A 21,202-nucleotide genomic window follows, 5' to 3' on the forward strand; every position below is an offset into this window, starting at 1 on the left:
CTGCTGACTAAAAATCAAAGCTAAGCCTTTTCATGATTTCAAGTTCTATGTCCATGCAGGATGGTAATGCTCCGGGCAAAAGGTGGGATATTTTTAGAGAATTGTGCAGAATAAGCTTTCAGGTCATAAACTATAAACAAACATGACCCAAGCCACAGGATCAAATTGAAGAATTCCCTTAGTTCTGCCCACTTGACCCCGCCATTACGAAAGAACTGAATTGCACACAGGTTCCAATGGAGTTCTATTTGTTCCGAAAAATTTCACACATCAAGACAAATAAAAGTTTGATGTTACAGCTGTTTAAATACATATCCCACACATCCAGCTGCTACTTTTATGCCAAGACTTCGGAGTTCCTAAATTTAGACTAGGAAAAATCTAAACATACAATGCAATTTTTCTAGACATACTTCTTGCAAGAAGACATACTTCTTGCAAAAAGTCAGGTAACAGCAATTATTGGCATCTATATCATACATTCTAGGCGGCACAGCGCCCACCACACCCAGGAAATGCCATTTGCCTCCCCAACCCCAATGAGCTGAAAATTGTACACTGAGAAAATGTGATCTCTTGATTAGGCACTCTACAGGGAGAGCCACAATTGACAGTTATCTTCAAATCCTTCCATATCACTTACACTTCTTAACAGTTACTCATTCTTGTATATTTAAAGGACCCCTGTGTGTATGTGTGTGGCTTCAGCTGAAGTCTAATACAGAAGGATCATTTCTCAGCTGCTACTTTTAGTTAGCCCTTCCAAGCCATTAAAAAAAAGCTCATATCAACAAATCTGATTTGGAATGAGACCTGGGAGAAGGTTTTTGTTCTCTATCATGCAACAGACAGCTGCAACAAGAGGAGAGGGTTCTCTATAGAGATCCTTTTGGTTAAAAAAAAAAAAGAGGACTTGGCCCAGGATGTCCAGAGATGACATCCATTTCTTCAGAACTGTCCAGTCTTTGCTAGTCCAAGAGAAAAGGTTCACCTCTTGTGTACAGGCCTCTCCTGCCTGCATCTGTTTTATTGTTCTGACTGCCAGTTAACACAAGCAGCGTCCATGCCAGAAGGAAGAGCACATTAGGAGGTGGACATGATTCCATTCTTTTCACTCTTCACCTTTAAGAACTCTGCCATGCTGGAGAAGTACTTCTGGTTGGCTTCAGCTACTTTCTTCTCAGCCGCTTGTGGGTTCACAATCTCCAAACCCTAGGGGAAAGGCAGAGAGAAAATCAGTTTCTGAGGGCAAGTGACAGCAGCCCTTAGCCTGCATGCCTTGGACAGGAGAAAACCACCTGCAAGACATTTCTTGGTAAAGAAAGGGAGAAGACAAAACACCAGTGAAGGCTACTGCCCCTTCTTTGAGAGTTTTGCTTACACGAATACAGAGGCTTTCTAAGCTGTGGCTAACAGCAGAACCTGCATTTACCAACATCAAAAACTGCACAGATGATCATGGCAATTCAGAGGTGTAAGACAGAGTGCTCCACTGTTGTGACTCAACCTCCCCCACCATGCCTTCTATAAAAGTATTCTCTAACATGCACAAGTGCTAAGTACACTGCATCCCACAACACACATTCTAAACCTTCCTATCCCCCTCATCCCTTGCCAGATCTCAGTCTCAGTTACTGATACTTAAAAAACACGTGAGCCCAACCACAGTGGCTTACCTGCAGAGGAGTGAAGGCCACACTGGAGGCAGTACCCGAGGAGCGGTCCCGGATGGTCGACTTCCCTCCATACACCATGCTCTGCTTTTGGAGTGTGCGCTGAGTGGGAGGACAAACCAAAAGAGCTGTTATGAGCTTTGCAAATGATGTAGTGGAGAGGGAAAAGAAGCTAAAACAAAGAAAAGGCAGCCAATTCTGGGGTGAACAAGCAGTTCAGATAGCTAAAGGGCATTTGTTGCCTTCCCTGGTACCAGAAGGCAATTTAACCCCCGTTCTGATTCCCAGCCATCAAACATCTCTCCTCCTCCACGGGTTTTTAATTATTCAGGCTCTAGTCACAAACAGGCTTAGGTGAGCTATATTCATTTTAGCATTAAAAGGAACTCTTCTTGTGCTCCGCTCAAACAATCTAGTTACATTCAAATTTGCACACCAACTATCAAACTAAATAGTTAATGTTACCAAAGGAGTTGCCTGATTGTGTCAGCTAAAGCTTCTGAACTGACTTCAAGGTCAGCTTGATGGAGCATCAAGCACTGGGAGATCATTAGGGAATCTGAAGCAAAACCAGGATAGAGATACTCCATATGATTATGCTGGGGTCCTACTCAACAGTACACTTGCAGTGGAATCCTAAGGAGTTATTCCAGTCTAACCCCATTGAAATCAGTGGGCTTAGACTGGAGTAACTCTGTTTAGGATTTCACTGTTAGCATACTAACTTAATCTCAATTATCAACAATGCTGATGCAAGTAGATATCACCACCAAGGGCTTGGTGCTGCTACTGACTTGGAGAAGGCAGGACTGGCAGTGCCTTCTCTAAGACTGGCACTCTCATTCACCCCCATCCCTGCCTCCTAACCTGCAAAGTCTTTGAGATGCGCGCCTTCGTGGCCTCGTTGACTTGTGTCTGTCGGACACGGCCACTGCCCGATTTGCCCAGGTGGCCCAGGCTAAACCCAAGGTCTTCCTGGTAAGCATCCTCTTCAATCTGGGAAATGGAGGGAACGAGGAAAAGGTGAGAAAGGAGTCAGATACATGTTGAAGTTGCTGGTGCAAGGTAGAAATTCAGGACAACAAATTTAAAGAGCAGTCTTAAAAAGACATGTAAAAAATAAGACTAGCCAGACAAATGATGGAAAGAGCAACTCAGAAGAGGGAAAAAGAAGCCAACCAATGCCTCTTCTCCTTTTGTAAAGACACCCCCTCCCCACACACTCACATTGTGACTAAGTGCTTTGGGATTCAGTAAGGTCAATACCAGAGTATATTAGAAATCAAATTAGGACATTCCCGCACTAATTCTGCAATATGACCAGAGAAAGGATTGCAGATAACATCATGGGCCAGGCCCTCTCACTTATGTACCAATAATTCAGAACAGGAGGAAATGGCCGCTTTAATGTTATAAATAAATAAAACCAAGCTGCCTATTCACTGGATCATACCTCCAAACACCCTTTCCATGTTTTCCCCCAACAAGCTTCCATGTAGGAAAAGTGAAAAGCCAACTTTACAGTTATGTGCAACTATGTACATTGCGCACAAGCGTAACAGACTTGCAAACAGCAAAATGCATATGCAGCTTCTAGAACAGAAGCGCTCTCCTTACACTGCATGTGAAACAGCCTTCAAGTATCTGTCCTGGACACAGAAACAGAACCCAGAAGTCCTGCTTCCTACTCCCAAGTTCTGCCAAGTATTAAGGCACCATCCATTCTCCAAAACTAGTAGGGAGTCTTACACAAAAAGATCATACACAAGATTTCTTACTTCTCCAAAGCTCATCCGGTTTGCCTGCTTTCGTATTTCTGTCAAGCCGAGACGCTCCTTCATCTTACGATACCTGAAGGAATAAAAGCAGGCACTATATTAAGGAGAGAAACTAGCACCAAAGAAAAAGCTGGGAGTGAACAAGATAACCTTTGGCATGAAAGCAAGTTGAAGCTAGTGGAAATCAACTAAGTGTGGGATCCACAAATTAAGTTACTTGTTTACACCCTGCATTTTGCTTCAATGGGGACCCAAAGCAGCTAATACAATTCCTCCTCTCTTCCACTTTATCCTCACAACCCTGCAAGGTATGTTAGGCTGAGAATGTGCTATTGGCCCAAGACCACCCAGCAAGCTTCCATGGCAGAACAGGAATTCAAAGCTGGGTCTCCCAGATCCTAGCCTGTCTATCCACACCGGCCCTCTGCACACCCCGTGTTCAGTGAACAGAGAAATAAAACTGCTTTGATGACGTAAAATCAGTTTAGATGTAAGTACTTGTAATTATTTCAGTTCTGAAGGAAAAACAGGTGCTGAAGAACAGCAAGACAAATTGTTAAGTTTCTGGGAACAAATAAAAGCTGATGTAACAAACACTTAAATTTATGAAAGCTGAATAAAAAAGTTACATCTCCCCTCTTCACACGAGTTGGAGCACTCTTATGCCTGACTCTCAGTCCTTCCCTGTTTCTTTAATTGGATCAGATCAGTCAGCATCCCCCTTCAAGGCATCTCCTCTTCTTCCCCCCATACCTGCGGCCTCCACGTTTCTTCCTTTGTCCATCCAAAGGTGCAGGCAGGGGCTTCACTTGCTTAACAGGAGGGGGCTCCTGCCACTTGTCAAATTTCCTTTCAATCTCCTCTTTGAGATCATAACCAACCTGGATTGTAATGGAAAGTGGGGGGAGAGAGTTGGATTACAGGAATAAATCTCATCTCTCCCCTCCACCCACTCCATCTCATACTTTCGCACTTCTGAACGGTCAGGAACTGCAGTCTTAACCTACCTTTGCTCTAAAATAATGAGTGAATTTTGGCTCCCATCATCACCACTCTGGCCTTTCTGTTGCCAGGCACAACCTCACCCCAGCCCCACTTGTACACTTTTCACCTCCCGAGCTGTTCTCTGGCTTCTGCTCCTGCCCCCAGCGTACTAACTTCCTCATGCTATATCCCTCACCTTTCCCTCGGCACTTTCATGAAAGCTGTCCACACGTGCTGCCAGTGTGCATTTTGCAGACACCAACCGAGCGGCCTTCCTCCGTAGATCCTGCAAGGGGAGAAGTAAAGTGAACACTGGCTTGTTAATCACTAAGAAGGTGCCAAAAAAGCAATGGACAGGGAGCAGAGCTGCAGGACAGCACATACCGGAGGCAATGATTGTACAATGTCACTGTGGTAGATGTAGCCGGTATGAGGCAGGACGGAAGTGCTGGAAAATCCAGACAGAGTCTTCCTCTGGGCTCCCAAGAGCATGATGTTACAGGCAGGCATCTTGGAGAGGTTTGTGAGGCCACCAGCAATACCTTGGTAAGTGAGGGCAACAGAGGATGCACACATCAAGACAAAGATGTGGGGATAATGATGACATACTTTGTAAACTGCTCTGAGTAGGCATTAGGTTGTCCTGAAGGGTGGTATATAAAGCGATTATTATTATTTATCATCATTATCATTATTAAAGAGGCCAACATTTCCAGTTTTCAGACCATCCATTCCTGGCGTTTCCCTCCAGTGGAAACAAAATCCTATTGCAAATGCCTTGTTCCAAAGGGTGAAGATTTAGTGCACAGAGCAGGACCTTCCGTTCTTTTTCCCATGGAGATCTGCCAGAACTCATCAGAGGTTCACGATACGGCACATTTTGTTACATGGCTCTTGACAGAACAGTGGGTTTCCACTTCCTTAATTATGAGTGTTTATGTCACCATTTCCTGCCTTGACAAGCTACAGCTCTTGGAAAGGTAGACTGGAAGATTACATATTTAAGATAATACATTATATGCTGCCTTTTCATAGAATTGCTCCCAGAGGCTTATACAAACAAATCTTATCAGAGTAACTGTTTTCAAATCAGCTACACCACAAGATATACAGCTGTGACAAAAACCAAAAGCAGCAGTAAGAAAAGCCAGCAGCATCCAGGAGGAGGCCTGAGGAAATTCAATATTTTTTTGGCCGACACATTGATGTCAGGAAAGAAGGTGGAAGGTGTCGGGGGGTGGGCAGTAACCTTCACCCAAAAGAGGGCCTCGGGTGATTACCTAAGTTACAGACAAAATCACCAGGGAGGAAAGAATCTCCACAGTAACCAAGTACACAAAAACAGAAGAAATGTAGACTTTTTGAAGGCCTGGTTCACATCCCCACCCCCTACTCGAGAATTTCATGCTTCACTTCTCTTGCATGAGGGAAACACAAGGGAGAACATGCAGGTTTCACACCCAATGTATGAAAGAACAGCCCCCACTCCATAAACTCCCCCCCCCAACATGCTAAATTCACACATTTCTGATGAAAGCCAACACTTCCGGAGCCTCACCCATGATCTTTGCAGCAGTGGAGGCTCCCACAATGATGGACAGGTTGGGGGCAATGAAGGACATGCGGGACTCCACATATTCATAGATGCGGTGCTTGGACTGGTTCAGCTCCAGGGCCATGTCACAGGCCTCCTCAATGCGCTCCAGTTCTTCCTCTGTTAACTGTTGCCTGCAGGGAGAGAAACGCAACCCCTGAGTGCAGCTGCTCAGCCATCCCACTTCAGTTCACCACATTCCCTCCTAGAAGACTAGTAAGATTTTAAAAAGCCCTACCTGGAATTGATGTGTTGCAATTTTTCTGTCTCTCACCCCACCAACCTTTAAGGACACCCCCCCCCAATGACATTCTGTCATTGCCCGCTTTTTTCATTTCATATCAATTCAGCCCTTTATCACAATCTCTTCCCACCCTCTCAAACATCCCTTTGGGTTCCCAGAGTGCCCATCTTACCCCTGGGTAGTGGACGCTGTGACACTGACCACCATGATAGTAGCATTGGTGAGAATCTGTTGAAGGTTCTCATTGTTCTTGCATTTATCCAAGCTGTTGCCCAGCTCCTGCAAGTGACAAACATTTCAAGCAGAAATAAGAGGATTTCTTGAAGCAGAACAAAAAAATATATAAAACTCTGAACATGCTAGGTTAGGAAGTATTGCAAACATACTGCAAACAAAACTTAACTCTGGGACCTTCCCCTGAAGAATTCTGCTTCTAAAATTCCAAACTCTGCCTTTGTAGAAAAACATGAAGGAATGAGCCAAGGCTCAGCAGTGGAGCATGTGCTTTGTTTGCATGAAGTCCCAGCATCAATCCCTGGCTCCCATACCCAAGCTCAGTTCTCTTGCTACTGCACTGAGAATCATCACTTCTTACTACATGAGCTAATTGACAAAATGCAAAAGATTCTAAAGGGACCTTCTAATGTTTCTTAGTGCTTTCATAACTAAGCAGATGGGTGGTGTGCTATTCATCAATGCAAACCTAATCAGACAAAGTATTTCAAGACAGCCAATACCTTTACAGTTCGGATGTAGTCCAAAGCATTAGGGACAAGGGATTCCAGTTCCGGGAATCGCTTGGAGTATTTATCCCGGATAAACTTGTGAATGATGTCTAAGGAGAAACGGTAAAGAGATGCCCATGAAGGCAGAAAGCAACCCAAGATTTCTTTACAATCCAGAGAACAAAATCAAGTCACTGGGAAAATATTGTCCTATTTATTGTATGTAGTGTTTTAAATTTTATTGTAATGTTTTATCTGCTTTTATGTGTTTTTATGTAAATTAAAATGTTGTGTTCTGCCCCGAGCCTGTTCGGCAAGGAGGGCGGACTAAAAATCTAATATAATAAATACATTGTCTAGTGCTGCAAGGAAGTATGCCTCCTCAGGATTTGGCCAGCCTAGACAATTATTCATGGCAGAAAGAGCAAGAGCTTCCATCAAAATCACCAATGACCCAAGGCATACATATGGATAGACAGGATGATGTAATGGTTAGAATATCAGACTAGGATCTAGGAAAACCTGTCTTTGATCCCCACGATGTTGTGCAAGTCACTTTGGCCAGTCACTTTCTCTCTCGCGGCCTACCCTACCTCACAGGGTTGTTGTTTTAAGAAAAAATGGAGCAGAGAACAAGGTTCTTTGAGTCTCCACTGGGGAGAAAAGAGAAATAAAAACAAAACCTTCCCCATCTTAAATCCTCCATCTTCCTGTTTACTTAGCCACATTCTCTTGCTAGTTAATCCAGTCTCTCAATCTGCTTCCTTCATATCACTGAGCAGTAGGTGTTATATTACACTTCCTCCCTCCATCAAAAGCTGTCAACTTGAGCTTGCACTCACTCAGCTCATTCTCAATTTCCACCGTGAGATTGTTGGCATCCACAATGACTCTGTATTCAGGAGCAGCCTCAACTGGGCCTAGAACTAGGAAGGGGGAGAAAAGCAAAGTCAAAAACGATTTGTGGCATGTAAAGCTATGTGTATGTGTGCCTTATACTGCACAGCAAAGACCTACAGCAGTTGCCACACTGATAAAATGGTGTCAGGGGAGAGCTTGCACAAATTTATCTTTCAAGAGAAACCTGAACTTGAGCAGCTAGGTACCTTCAGATGCTTTCGGTTGTTTGCTGATGTATTCCTCAATCTTAACCATGATTTCAGCAAACTGCACAGAAAACATGAAAAAAATATGTTAGCCTTACTCTGAGGAGGCCACTTGCGAAGTTAACCCCCAAGTCAAACCCCTCTATGTACTCCAACATCTATGACAGGAATAGCTGACTAAAGCAGATCTTAAAGCAGTTCCTTATTTTGAATCACTCCGCTAAGCTACATACACTCTCTCCTCTGAGAAGTGGGACTGTTATACATTGAATTCTTATTACGAAGGCCAATAGAGGAAGGTCTGACAGAAACGCCTTTGGCATATTGAATCCCTGATGTTACATTCAGTAGATACATGGTACAGATTTTTTTAACCAATATAACCCTTAGCAATAAATTGTAGACCATCATGTCTCAGCTACATAGAGTCACTCCTAAACATATCACTCCTAAACATATCAAGTTGGCCAATGTCGACCTAGACCAAAAGGGGTCCTGTGCCCAAGCTCATTTTTCTCACCATCTTGCTGTCCCAAAGCTTGGCAATACTCTTGACTGAATCGGTTGCCAGATCCATTTGCATCTCCTCTTGGACATCCTCAATGGTAGGCTCATCCTCCTCATCCACAAAGCTTCCATCCTCTTCCTCAGCTGCCTCCTCAAGGTCAGCCAGAAGTTCATCTGCTAAAGACATGGTGGATCAGCCTGCAAAGGAAAAAAGAATGGCAGAGCAGAAAAACTTCCTTGTGTATCCTGATCTAGCACTTCCAGTTGTCTACTCTAGCAGATAGCAACAATGCCCAAAACATCCATAGAAAGCAGCATTTGCATCTATTAACACCAGTCACTCATTCTGCAGATTCCTCAATTGTTATTTCACCTCCAGCTCTTCTACAATTCTTAAAAATCTTCCCTTTCCATTCTACAATGAAGGCAACTCTCTCTTTCTACTGTTGCTACCTCAGCCCGTCAATATTTATCATTGCTGCTGCTTCTACCCTGACAATAAATAGCTCTATCCACTCATGAAGAGGGGAAAAAAGGAACTTTTATTTACACACAGGAATAGAAAAAAGAAACTATTTACAGGTGTAACAGTCCTGCTTGGCACCTTCATGTACAAATTAGGAGTGCAGAGGGCAATTAGCCACTAAGTTTGCTTTTATGAGATGAATATTGGCTTTCCCTCAACATCCTCCCAACATAAATGTGAACATTTCCCAGAAAACACAAATCTTGCTCTAGTTTCCCTATTTGGGAAATGGGGCTTCCAACCAGCTCTCGTGCTAGCCTGCTTATTCACAACAACCAGGTTCTGAGTCTTCCAAACCCTTTTAAGACATCTTCTTTCCCAGCTAACACCTGAAGAGACAAATCTTATCTTTACGCATCACAATTTCCCCACTGTGCTTCAAAATAAAAGCATTCTCAAGACCAGACTAAGTCCTCCCATTTCCACAGGGGATGCCAGCACCAGGTTGAGAATTTCCTGGAGATTTGGACAGTGGGGGTTGAAGAGAGCTGTGTTTGGGGGCAGGAGGGAGCTCAGCAGGTTATAAATGGCTGTAGAGTCCAGCTTCCAAAGCATCCATTTACTCCAGGGGAACTAATCTTTGTGGCCTGGACGTTAACGATGTCCAGCTCTCCAGCCAGCATCTGGAGGTTGGCAACCAGAGCACACACACCAGGCACCAACCCGAATACGAGCCACCGCCGTCACCGAACTCCGAATTTCTTTTCTTCCAGCTGCTTCAGTTTTTGCTCTTGAGGCGCCTCTTCAGCAAGCAGCAGCGTCTAATCCCGCCGCTCTTCCTACAAGCAACGGCGCCGCGTTCTCTTTCAGCCTCTCCACAAAAGCGCCACTCTCACGCCCCTCCGTCGCTCTCAAAATCGTCATCAGATAGCACCTCTCGTACCACAACGGTAATACATCGCGGTAGTAAAAACCGGTAAACGAAAAATCACTTCCAGTTTCCGCTTGGACGCACGCCTAACAACGACCGAAGAGACCGCGCTACCCCTTTATCTCAATGGTATCTTCCGACCTAAGCGAGTCACCACAGCCGACCTAACAAGCACTTCCTGTATAAACCGGAAACGTTTTATACACGCTAAACTCAACTGAAAGTATGATTTTACTATAGACAAATGAAGGCCTAGAGCGGCAACATGATTTCAATTTTTGCCGGAAGTTCAAACTGTAAAAAAAATGCTACCTTTAATAGTCTTGGTGAACGTGAGATGACGCATTGCTGCGCAAGTACCGGCTTCCTCTCCAATCTGCTACAGCCTCTTTCATGTGGAGACCCTCGGCGATAGTGTGGCCCTCAGGTCTTTGTACCTCACTGGAGCGCGACACCCTCCTCTTCATGTCCCTTCCCCTCATTCGGCTCGAGCTTAGGGCGGTTGCTAGAGTACTGTATACGTCATCAGCACGCGACGATTTATTTGTGTTTGCATCCCTCGAGGACTCATTGACAGTGCGAAGGGAGGCATAAAGGTGGGTTTTGGTGCGTGGGGATTAGTTAGAGACGCCTTGGGCGCTGTTCAGTTCTTCCTTTGGAGACTCGCCAAAGCGGGAGCTTGAATTTCTTTCACAAACCTTTTCAGTTGGGTGTTTAATAGGGTCTGAGTCTATCAATTGTTATTTACGTCCTTCTTATTCTGACGTTGTGTTGTTTTATATCCTTTTGTCGCCATCGAGATGGCAAAAAATCCTAACGAATACATAAATGAGGAATTAGCAGTATCTCGCTCTGTGTTCAGACTGCTGATATTTTGCACAATGTATTTTCTCTATAGGTTGCACCTGTTTGGGTGGGCTCACTTTTAATTAGAAAATGGATTTCAATTTTTTACTGGGTTAACTATAACTGGGTATAACAGTGCTTATATATCGCTCTGTTAGTACTCTACTCAGAGTGGTGAACAAAGTCAGTATTATTATTATCCTCACAATACAGCTGGGGAACTGGAGCTGAGAGGAGTGGCTTACCCAAGGCCACTTGAGTAAGTTTGTTTGCATGCACAGAAATTCAGAAAATCTGAGTATTTGATACTGGGTATACAAATATATAATGGGTATGTTGGGGGAAGTTGTGGGGACATATATAAGCACATCTATGGGGGCAGTTGTGGGGAGAAATATATTTCAGTAGTGGTGGTTTTCTTTAAAAATCCCTGGCAGTGAAGTTCTAGACTGGTTGACTTATTTGTTAAATGTTACACTAAAAATCCTTTCTTATTTAGTCTGTCAAATGTTGCAGGGTATGAGGAGATATTGGGAAATATGTTGTTCTTTGAAAAAGCTGCTGCCTCACCATTAACCATTCACACTGGGGAGGTGGTGGAACTCATGAATAGATGATCATGAGTCAATATGTCACTTTCTTTTCCTCATACTTTCTTGCTCAGGAGCATGGCAGGTGTGGGATTTGAAGAATTTTCAGTGCCACCTGGCTCAGAATTGGCATTGCCTCCTCTTTTTGGTGGTAACATCCTTGAGAGTGAGCTAGAGACAGAAGTGGAGTTTGCTGATGGGGGGCTGCAGGATGAGGAGGAGGAAGAAGGAGTGTTGCGGCAGCAGGAAATGACACGACGCAAATGCCAGGCACTTGCTCGGCGCTGCAAAGAATTAGAGCAGGTATTTATTTAAATTTTCTAGCCCACCCAACCAAAAATCAAAATGACTTACAACAATAAACAAAACAGACTCAATAAAATCCAACTTGCAAATCAAACAACTACAAATATAAAAGCTACCCAAGTGGGTTACGGTATGTATTTTTTAAAAAATTAGACCACAGTACAGATTTATAATGTATAATGGGCATAGAGCTGACATGGGAGGTGAATTGTATTGTACCAGCTAGATGCAATTAATACATGTTTGTCACTGTGAATTGTGCTTTTGTTTTTCTCTAATTGAAGGACCTTTAACAAAAGCATTTGTGAATCAATGATCCCTTGGAAGGCTGACATTCCTCACTAAATACCCTTATAATTCAGTAACTAAAAAAAAATCTGTATAATGCATTGGGAAGTGACTGTGGTTCAGTAGTAAAGCAAATGTTTGCCTGCAGAAGTTTGCAGACTGAGGGCTAAGCTACAAGTGATGCCTGACACAGGTTGGACATTTGTTAGCTTCCCTCAAGTTTTGATGGGAAATGTAGTCTCGCAGCTTGGCTCTCCAACTGCTGTCCAATGGACTTTTCAACTGTCACTTGTCCAACATTCCGCCAAGCTGCCTACATTTCCCATCAAAACTTGAGGGAAGCTGACAAGTGTCCAACTAGTGTCAGGCGTCACTTGTAGTTTGGCCCTCAGTCTTCAGCATCTTCAGTTAAAGCCAAATAGCAAAGGTTATTAAGTAGAGACTGGGAATCAGGGCCATTAAATGGAGGGAGAGAAGACAAGGGTGAATAGAGCTGGTTTTATTTGAGGCGCTCCCATGCTGTGGAATAGGCTCCTGAAGGAAATGAGAAGAAGATCTGTATATTTTGCAATTTTGGAGGGCTTGTAAAAAAAAAAAATTATCAGAAGAGCCTTTGGCTCCTTGAGGTGATTGCTTCATGGATATCTTGAAAGATTGTGTTTGCTGATTAGATTTTAGTTCTGATACTGTTACTCTTACAATTATGCTACATTGCACTGATTTTATTGTTCCTCACTGTGTATCCCAGTTATCTGGGAGTAAAACGGTCTCATCAATGTTTTAAATAAGTACAATTCTAATGTTTTCCTTTGAATTCTAATGACAATTACAGGTGAATGAGAGGATGTTAAATCGGCTGCATCAGGTCCAGAGAATAACACTGAGGCTCAAACAGGAAAGGAGGTGAAGTCATTACTTGCTGTTTGTAGACCTCTTGCTAGCAAGAAAATAGATGGAGATGTAATTTCCTGAGGATTTCTTCTTGACAAAGTTTTCTTCAATTCAGGTCTCTTATGAGGGTGCTGGATTCCTATGGTGATGACTATAGACAGGGCCACCTTGATATAGTCCTGGAGGTAAGAAATATTTGGTTTGAGGCAGAATAGGCCAAATCTTAAGTCTACAGGAGATGGACAGCGGACAACATATCCTTTGTCAGTTCTTGGTCCACTGCCCACTACAAAAACTCAGCTGTCCTCATTTGCCAAGGGAACATCTTATGGCCTTCCCAGATTGACTTTACTTACTCCTAAAGGCTCCAATTCCCTCCCATCTGTATCCCTTTTAGTGTCCCATAACTGCTGCTTACCTCTAGCACATAACCTGGAAGTGGTTTTTGGCCAGCTACTCAGAAACCACATCCACCTATAGGGAGTTTTGCCGGTTTACTCAATCGCCCTCCCCCACAAGTAGCTGAACCCTATATTAGTAGAAAGAAAAGCAAATTTCCTTCATTGTTCCTCATTACAGGTGGAAAGGAGTATTAGAATGGAAAGTTCCAGCTCAATCATGTTCTGTCTTTAGGATGAAGGAAGCCACAATATGGATGCCCCAACACCTGGCAACACAGAAAATGAACCTCCGGAGAAAGAGACCTCCAGACGCCTTCCAGGGCCTTTGTCTGCCCAAGAAGCTGAGAGCCCCTCGCCCAATGAGGGGCCAACCAATAAGAAGCGCCGGCGCCATGTACGAGAGGAAAAGGAAGCAAGGTTGCGGCGAGCAGCACCAGCCTTACTTCCTATGGAAGAGTTCCCTGCTCAGGTACCGGAGAATCTGTCAGCTTTCATGACTGATCTTGATAGATGGTTTTATGGTCCTAGCTTCCCATGGGATGTTTCAGGAATGTCTCCTGATGTCGTGGTAGCCAGTCACAGGGTGTGACTTCCATGTACTGCAGACATTAGCCACATACAGTATACTATCTGGAAAATTTTGGATCCTGCCTTTAATCTTTTCCACAGATGTCTAACACAGTGATACTTAGTGGCTCAGGAGCCACTTTCACATGATGATTTTGGGTCTTTTGATCACGATTTCCCAATAAGGCACCCACCTAGTGTTGCCAACTCTCATTTGAGAAATTCCTGAAGATTTGGGGATGGTTCCAGGGAGGGTGGAATTTGGGGTGGGGAATGAGATCAGCAGGGATGTGATGCCATAGAGGCCACTCCCCAAAGCTGCTATTTTCTCTAGGGGAAGTGGTCTCTAGTCTAGAGATCAGCTATACTTCTAGAACTCTGCCCCCCCCCCAGATGTTGGTAACCCTGCACCCATGCCATGTTTCAGAAAAGGGGGTTAGGCTATTGCTTGGTGAGACTTGTGGTTGGCAGGTGGTTTCAACCTTGAAGGAGCTGCTACTGGAGGATGAATCGGCTGCAGGCCCAATGGCAGGGATGGAAGGACCTGGAAAATCATGCGGATGCAGCTGAGGTTATGTTCTATGTTTAATACTTATATTTAACATTATCGTATATGTATGTTTGGTGGGTAGCGTACTGGGCATAACGCCATGTACCTGTTTGGCTTTATGAAAATTATAAAGGTGGCTGTCCGAGAACCTCAGAGTGAGTACCACAGGTCTACCCTCTGACCTTCAATTTGGCATCCATCGGAACTTGCCTACCCACTGATGGGTTTCCTGGCACCCACTTATTTTTCCAAAGCAACAGTCTGACTTTACCTCACTTGAGCAGGAATCTCTTCAGAAAGTTTCAGGAGGCATAACATTTTGTGCTGGCAAGTAGAACCCCTTTGAAAACGGTTATATCGTAGAAGGGTGCTAGAAAGGCCCCCACACTTCTTTCGTTTCACAAAATGTGCAAAACAGAATTGTTCGGGAGGACTTTCCTGTAGAAGGTGTAATGGTTTGGCTCGAGGTGACTTATTAGAGAGAAAAAATTTCCTACACAGATTGTTTTGTTGCCTTAAACAGATGTCTGCACGCGTTCAGGTTTTTCTTTAATTCTAGTGCAACCATAGGAGGTTTTTTTGTCTTACTAGGAATCTTTTCTGTTAGATATGAATATTACATCTTGTCATTCGCTGATTCACTGAGACGTTTTGTTAATCATACTCATAATCCACCTTAGGTTCCAGCGAGAAAGGCAGACTAAATGAAAATAATAAGAGGCTTGGAAACTCTCAGCATCAGCCCCGCCACTGTGGCAACCATTTTGTGATTGGTTTCTCCCTCTCCCACCCTGCCTATGCAGCTATTTCTTAAAATCCAAACATGCCCACTGGCTCAGCGAAGTTGGGAAACTTTGGTCTAGCCTTTCCAGGTTTTTTTTTAAGAATGGAAAAACCCTTTCAGCTCTTCCTTTCTATCAATCAATCTTTATTACGGTCATAGACCACACATTAATAATGTACAGCCTACAGTCAGGGTAAGTCTATCATGTCTCTTCTGTTTTGTTTTTTATAACTTCAGATAAAGACTGAAGAGGATTTTCACTGTGAGCAAGAGGATGTCCTAGCATCTACTTGGCAGCAGTCGAGTCCCCGGGACAAGTTACTCCATTATCCCAAGTTTTCTAGCGCTGGAGCCTGTTCAGACTTTGACTGAAGGTGGACTTCTGAAAGGCCACTTGTTGAAACCTCTAGAGGAGATTTTATATACCCGCGTATCAATTGCCTAAGAACAGACCCACTTTGCTGTCCAGTGAATATTGTCTGAGGGTGAACCCATTCTTTTTTAAGGAACATAAACAAATGGACCATGAAGCTTTAGTCTGGAAAAACAAAATGGAGTGCACAGCACTGTATTTTGTAAAATGTATGATAGAATTCTTCAAACCAGTATGTATTAAAATGTGAATGGATTCTGCTTCTGATTTTTATTTTTAGCCATCAAGTCACATTTGACTTATGGTAAGTCTGTGGGGTTTTCAAGGCAAGAGACGTTTAGAGGTGGCTTGCCATTGCCTGCCTTTCCATAGCAACCCTGGACTTCCTTAGTGGTCTCCTGTCCATGTACTAACCAGGGCTGACCCTGCTTAGCTTCTGAGATCAGGCTAGCCTGATCTAGCCAGACCAGGGGGCTTCTGATGTACGACAACTTCATATTGGGTATGAGGAGGGAATGGGTATTTAGGGCATTTCTAAGTCCTTTAATTGTTGGCGGGGAGGGGAGGTAACTGAGCCTCCCACGGGAAGAGCTTAGCCACACACTACTAGTATTCTGGGGGAGGCAACTGAGGACTAATATTTGAGGCAACAACTAACCCCCTCATGGTTTCCACACATTGTTCTAAAAGTGACTGGAATCAGAAGTACATACTGTTTGAGGTGGAGAGATTCTCAGTGAGCAAAGGATGTTTCTGTGCAGCTAAGAAGAGAAACAACCTCTGCACCATGGTGCCAAGGCTGTGTGAGTAGTTTGACACAATGAGATGCGGCACGACAGGCTGGCGGTTCCTATTCTAGCCTTTCAAATTTCCTTGCTGTGCCAACAACTGAATCCTGCAATTGTAATAAATTATACAAATTAACTATTTGCTTGTACTGATAGTTAATTGAAGCGCTGCAAAGCCCTACCCCCCAGCAGTGCTTATACATTTTCCAGCTTACTGTTGTAACCCTAAGGAATAGAAACTTGCTTTTTAAATTTAATTTTTTAAAAAGACAGCATTTAAAAAATGCAACTCTGAATGAGGGATGCTGTGACTATGAGGCATCCAAAGAACATCTCTCTCATTCTTGAAGACCACAAGCTTACAGCATACCCTTCTCTCCCCCCGCCCAACTCCACCTCACAAGCTACCTTGAAGCATGCTGCTACTTATCTACCGAAAGAAATCTAACTAGTGCAGTTGTGTGAGAATGCTAGGTATTAAAGGAGATTTCTTAATTCCTTTTCAGCAAAATTGTAATTTTAAAGCATCCCATGATGAGAAAGCTGCAGAACCTGAACCATGCTGACAATTTCAGTCGTGCTTTGGAGAATTCAAAAACAGTCTGTTTTGCCCATCCTGGAGAAGCTTCCCATAACAAAACCCCATGAAATCAGTCTTTAATTCACAGCAGTTTTATTACACTCTGGGTATGTTACACATCTACAAGAAAACAACAGGTAGTGGTGTGGTGCCAGTGGGTTGGTGGACCCTTTAGTTGTAGCTCAGTATGCCTTTTGCAAGGTCTCAGAAGTTCTTCAGCCACTCAAGGCTTGGGCCTTCCTTGTCACATGGGTGGGAGGGAATATCGGGCATGTTGCCATCATCCCGAACTGGTACTGTGGAAAAAGGGGAAATGTGGGAATCAAGCAGATTTGTACTGGTGGACTTCCAAGCTTCAGCTTTGATGAGGCTAAATACTTTCAGGAAGGAAGGAAGTACAAGCCCAGGGCGCCATCTGAGCAGCTTCCTACAGTATGCTTCCCAGCCTATGCGCTCAATGCATGTAGCTGTTACAGCTAGCCTCTCTTTCACAAATTAGGACCTAGTATGCGGGTGAAATTGGCTACTACTCAGGCACTGGCTTTCATAGTGGTGGTTCCCACACTATTGATTGGCTTTTCAGAAATCCTCAGGAAAGCCCTGCTATGGAAGTTTTCAAGGAAGTCTGTAAGGTGGAATAATTCTAAGGGGTATTTCAACAGGTAGAATGATAACATTTTGGTTTTGTTTCACTCTTCATCTGGTTTCATCTTTCTTCAAGGTTTTCTGAAACCAGTTTTAATAAGACATTGTGCAGCTTTGAATTCTTTGGCGGTAACAGATTTGAACTGGAAACTTTTTACATAAAACAGCCACAGGGTGTATTTTTGTGGCATACTCAACAGGTTTGCCATTCATGTGTTCCCCTCCCTCCAACCATTCACAGAATCTGAAGATGTGAGCGCACTCATTTTCAGGCAACTGTTTTCAGAGCTTTTTGCCTTATTGATGGAAAAGACGTAAACTGCTTAAAATATTTATATTCCACCTACAAAATGTGTAGGGATTTTTAAGACAGCTATGTATTTTTTTTAAAAAAAACTTAGCAAAAGAATAAACCTGGCCTGGGCATCTGATCCACTAATCTCACAGTATTGTGGAAGATTCTTATCCTTGAACCATCTGTGTGATGTAATGTAAAATGAGCCCCTGCTTGGATCAGACCAAGAGTCCACCTAGTTCTGCATCTTATTTCCTAGGCTGGCCAGCCAGAGGCTTCCTGGAAGCTCACAAGGAGTACAAAGCCAAAAGTCCTGCCCTTTGATTGTCTCAAGTTGTTATCTCTGTTGGATGACTTGTTAACTTCTAATCACTTAAATTAGCCCTAAACCTATGCATCTTGCATAGGCATTCTATTTGCCTTCATTCTTCAGATGCCCTCCTGCCCCCAAAACTGGTTTTGGCATGGGTATCATGCCAAAGACCAACATAAAGAACTCACACAGCTTCTCCCCCACCCCCCGCCCCATCAGATCAGCAACTGCCCCAGAGAAGAGTGAGCATTATAGATCGGTGGTTGTACCTGGATATGTGTATGGTGTAGCTTGGTTGATCATGGTGGTATATTTAGTCAGCGGGCTGACCCAGGGTACTGTCACAGCTAAAATGGAGAAAGGGAAAATAAGGATGTAGGTCAAAAAGGCACGCTAAGCAGAACATAAGAGTAGCTCTGGTGGATTAGATCAAAGATCCATTTGCGCCAGCTTCCTATGGCCAATCAGATGCCTCCCATCACGAAGCCCGTGAACAGGGCAACAGCCCTTCTCCACTGCTGGAACTCCACTGCCTCTGCAACTGGAAGTTTTATTCAGCAGTCTATGATAATGATGTCCTGTAAAGGAGGGGGTGTTCTGTAAGGATTCCTGAGATGAACAGAAAAGCCACACGTACTCACCTAGGATGGCAATGGCAAAAGAGGCCACAATAACAGGTTCCTTGGCCCAGGCATTTTTCAGATACGCACCAATTTCTGCAGAAGCAACCAGAAACATGCATACTTAACAGAATTATTTTAATAGTTGGTTCTGTTTAAAGTGACTAGTCTAATAAATTAGAAGAGCGGCCGGGGGAGGGGGGGGAGAGCTGCACCTCAGTTTCAGAGGCCACAGCTGGGTGAGTTTTACTTTGATCTTCCACTGTAGAAAATGACACAGGTCACCTGCATAGAATCACCTAGAGCAACCTACTCTGAAAGCACCCTTGCTCTGCCAGTGCTTGCATTGCTTTATGTAAGATAAACGGTAGAGGCTCAATTAGATAGCCATGGGGTGGGGGTGGGGATCCCATTTTATGGTTCATGTGCTTAGAGTTCTGGGAACCCGGGTCCCTAGGTCCTCAAGACACACTAACTCACTGGACTGCCTTAATCAAATCAGTGTTTGCCCACACATCCACTTTTCATGCCTGTAAAACCAGAATCATAGTATCAGATAGAAAGCTCACTGAGAACTGATGGATGAACAAAAAAAAGGGGGGGTGAGGAGTCGCCCATCCACACCTTAGAAAATTTTTTAAACAACAAAAGAGTAAAAAAATCACGTAGTATGTAGGGTTGCCACCCTTTAGGTGGTGACTGGAGATCTCCCCGAATTACAACTGTTCTCTAGGCTACAAAGTTCGGCTCCTCTGGAGAAAACGGCTGCTTTGGAGGAAAGACTCTGTCGCGTTATTTCCCGCTGAGGTCCCTCTCCTCCCCAAACCCTGTCCTTCCAAGGTTCCATCACCAAATCTCCCGGGATTTCCCAAGGGGGAGTTGAAAACTCAACATAGCACAGAATCTAGTGGAAACAAAACTGACATTCCTGGAGAAAAGAGAGGGACTCTACAAGTCTGGATGATCGGGACTGGAAACTCACCGAATGTAAAAACCCCAAATCGTACATGTTGTCCCCTCTCATACAGTTACATTCCAACATCCTTTCTCCACTGACCAAAGGTCATCCTCTGATGTTTTTAACGTCCTTGGATTTCTTCCCACCCCTTTAGAAACAAGTGATCATTACACCCCTAATCATAGTCCTTGATGCCTTTTGCAAAGGGGGGTATAAATCCACTGCTTGCCCTACCCCAAGCAAAAACTGATTCCCCTCTTTCCAAGCAAACCCACACAAACTAATACTGCACTTACTGCTAAAAGCGGCCATCTTGCAATGGAGCAGGAAATGCACAAAGCATTCTGGGAACGGTAGTTTTATAGGCGCTCTGATTCACGAACGCTCATGCTGGAATAAACGTTAAATCTGCGAGATACTAAGTAGGTTCCTATTTCCCTTCCTCTCTGCAGTGCCTCTTTAAATATTTCCAAGCTGAAATTATTTCCTTTGCTCTTCAGATGACAGAGATTCGTTCCTCTGGAAAACTGAGGGTGGACTCTATGGCATTATAACTTCCTGAGCTCTCCTCTCTCCCAATTGTCCCTAAATTCCGCCCTCCCCAGGCTCCACCTCCCAAGTCTCCAGGAATTTCTCAACCTGGGGTTGACAACCCTCAGCTGATGCATTTTCTCCAAAGGAGAAAAGGACTTCTTCTCATATAGCTGCAGTATACCAGGTACCAGTCCTTTCTCTAGCGTTGCCAGCCTCCAGGTAGTGGCTGGAGATCTCCTGGAACTGGTCTCCAGGCCACAGAGATCAGTTCACCTGGAGAAAATGGCTACTTTGGGGGGTGGACTTTATGGAATTATGCCATGCCAAGGTCCTTTCCCTCCCCAAACCCCACTTTCTCCAGGTTTCTCTAGATTTCATCGCCCAGATCTCCAGGAATTTCCCAACTTGGAGCTGGCAACCCTACCTTTATCGTCTGTGATACCAAAACAAAACTGGCCCCTGCTAGAAATAATGGGTGTTTGAGTGAAATAAATGAAAAATGGGGAAAAGTAACCTCCAGAGCATGCCCATACTGCATTTTTCTCCCCACTTAATAATCCCTTACTTTGTTTCATTTATAACCCAACTTTCTTCTGAATGGGGACCCAAAAGAGGCTTACATCCTTCTCTTCTGCATTTTAGTCTCTCAACAACCCTGTGAGGCAGATTAGGCTGAGAGTATAGAAAATGGCAGCACGGAGATTTGAACATGGACCTCTCAGATCCTAGTCTGAAACATTTCTCATTTCTGGGGGGATCAGAAAGCAGGGCTCTTGTATGTTTTTAGGCAGGGCTTTTTTTATATCCCACTTTTAGGAATTAATTTCTGAGGTCCTCTGCCAGTAACCCCTAGGATCCATTGTCT

At 43.9% G+C, this 21,202-nt stretch overlaps 3 protein-coding genes across 5 annotated transcripts; 1 reads left to right on the plus strand and 2 right to left on the minus strand.

Annotated features, from left to right (window-relative positions):
• Positions 1–227: 227 nt before the first annotated feature.
• Positions 228–10,409, minus strand: PRPF31 (pre-mRNA processing factor 31). 3 transcript variants are annotated; one of them, XM_054994588.1, is made up of 14 exons: positions 10,321–10,409; positions 8,625–8,809; positions 8,105–8,165; positions 7,841–7,924; positions 7,011–7,108; positions 6,446–6,552; positions 5,994–6,163; positions 4,820–4,977; positions 4,632–4,721; positions 4,205–4,332; positions 3,452–3,524; positions 2,541–2,669; positions 1,677–1,775; positions 228–1,212 (listed from the first exon to the last, which is right to left on the minus strand). In XM_054994588.1, exons 2-14 carry the CDS (start codon positions 8,796–8,798, stop codon positions 1,084–1,086), a joined length of 1,500 nt encoding a protein of 499 aa, XP_054850563.1. In that variant the 5' UTR covers positions 8,799–8,809; positions 10,321–10,409; the 3' UTR covers positions 228–1,083. The 3 variants fall into 3 exon arrangements, with proteins under 3 accessions (XP_054850563.1, XP_054850560.1, XP_054850562.1); XM_054994585.1 differs by lacking the exon at positions 10,321–10,409 and adding an exon at positions 9,801–10,125; XM_054994587.1 differs by lacking the exon at positions 10,321–10,409 and adding an exon at positions 9,790–10,125.
• A 67-nt stretch (positions 10,410–10,476) lies between these two features.
• Positions 10,477–15,864, plus strand: TFPT (TCF3 fusion partner). The gene is made up of 6 exons (XM_054994589.1): positions 10,477–10,604; positions 11,519–11,747; positions 12,871–12,941; positions 13,045–13,114; positions 13,563–13,799; positions 15,469–15,864. The coding sequence occupies exons 2-6, from the start codon at positions 11,523–11,525 to the stop codon at positions 15,601–15,603; spliced, it is 738 nt and encodes a 245-aa protein (XP_054850564.1). The 5' UTR covers positions 10,477–10,604; positions 11,519–11,522; the 3' UTR covers positions 15,604–15,864.
• Positions 15,865–17,048: 1,184 nt separating this feature from the next.
• On the minus strand, positions 17,049–20,188 carry NDUFA3 (NADH:ubiquinone oxidoreductase subunit A3). The gene is made up of 4 exons (XM_054995047.1): positions 20,100–20,188; positions 18,867–18,941; positions 18,495–18,572; positions 17,049–17,268 (listed from the first exon to the last, which is right to left on the minus strand). Exons 1-4 carry the CDS (start codon positions 20,113–20,115, stop codon positions 17,177–17,179), a joined length of 261 nt encoding a protein of 86 aa, XP_054851022.1. The 5' UTR covers positions 20,116–20,188; the 3' UTR covers positions 17,049–17,176.
• Between the last annotated feature and the right edge of the window lie 1,014 nt (positions 20,189–21,202).

This window comes from Eublepharis macularius, chromosome 12 (genome assembly GCF_028583425.1).
Source record: "Eublepharis macularius isolate TG4126 chromosome 12, MPM_Emac_v1.0, whole genome shotgun sequence".
In the NCBI taxonomy this organism is placed as follows: Eukaryota; Metazoa; Chordata; class Lepidosauria; order Squamata; family Eublepharidae; genus Eublepharis; species Eublepharis macularius.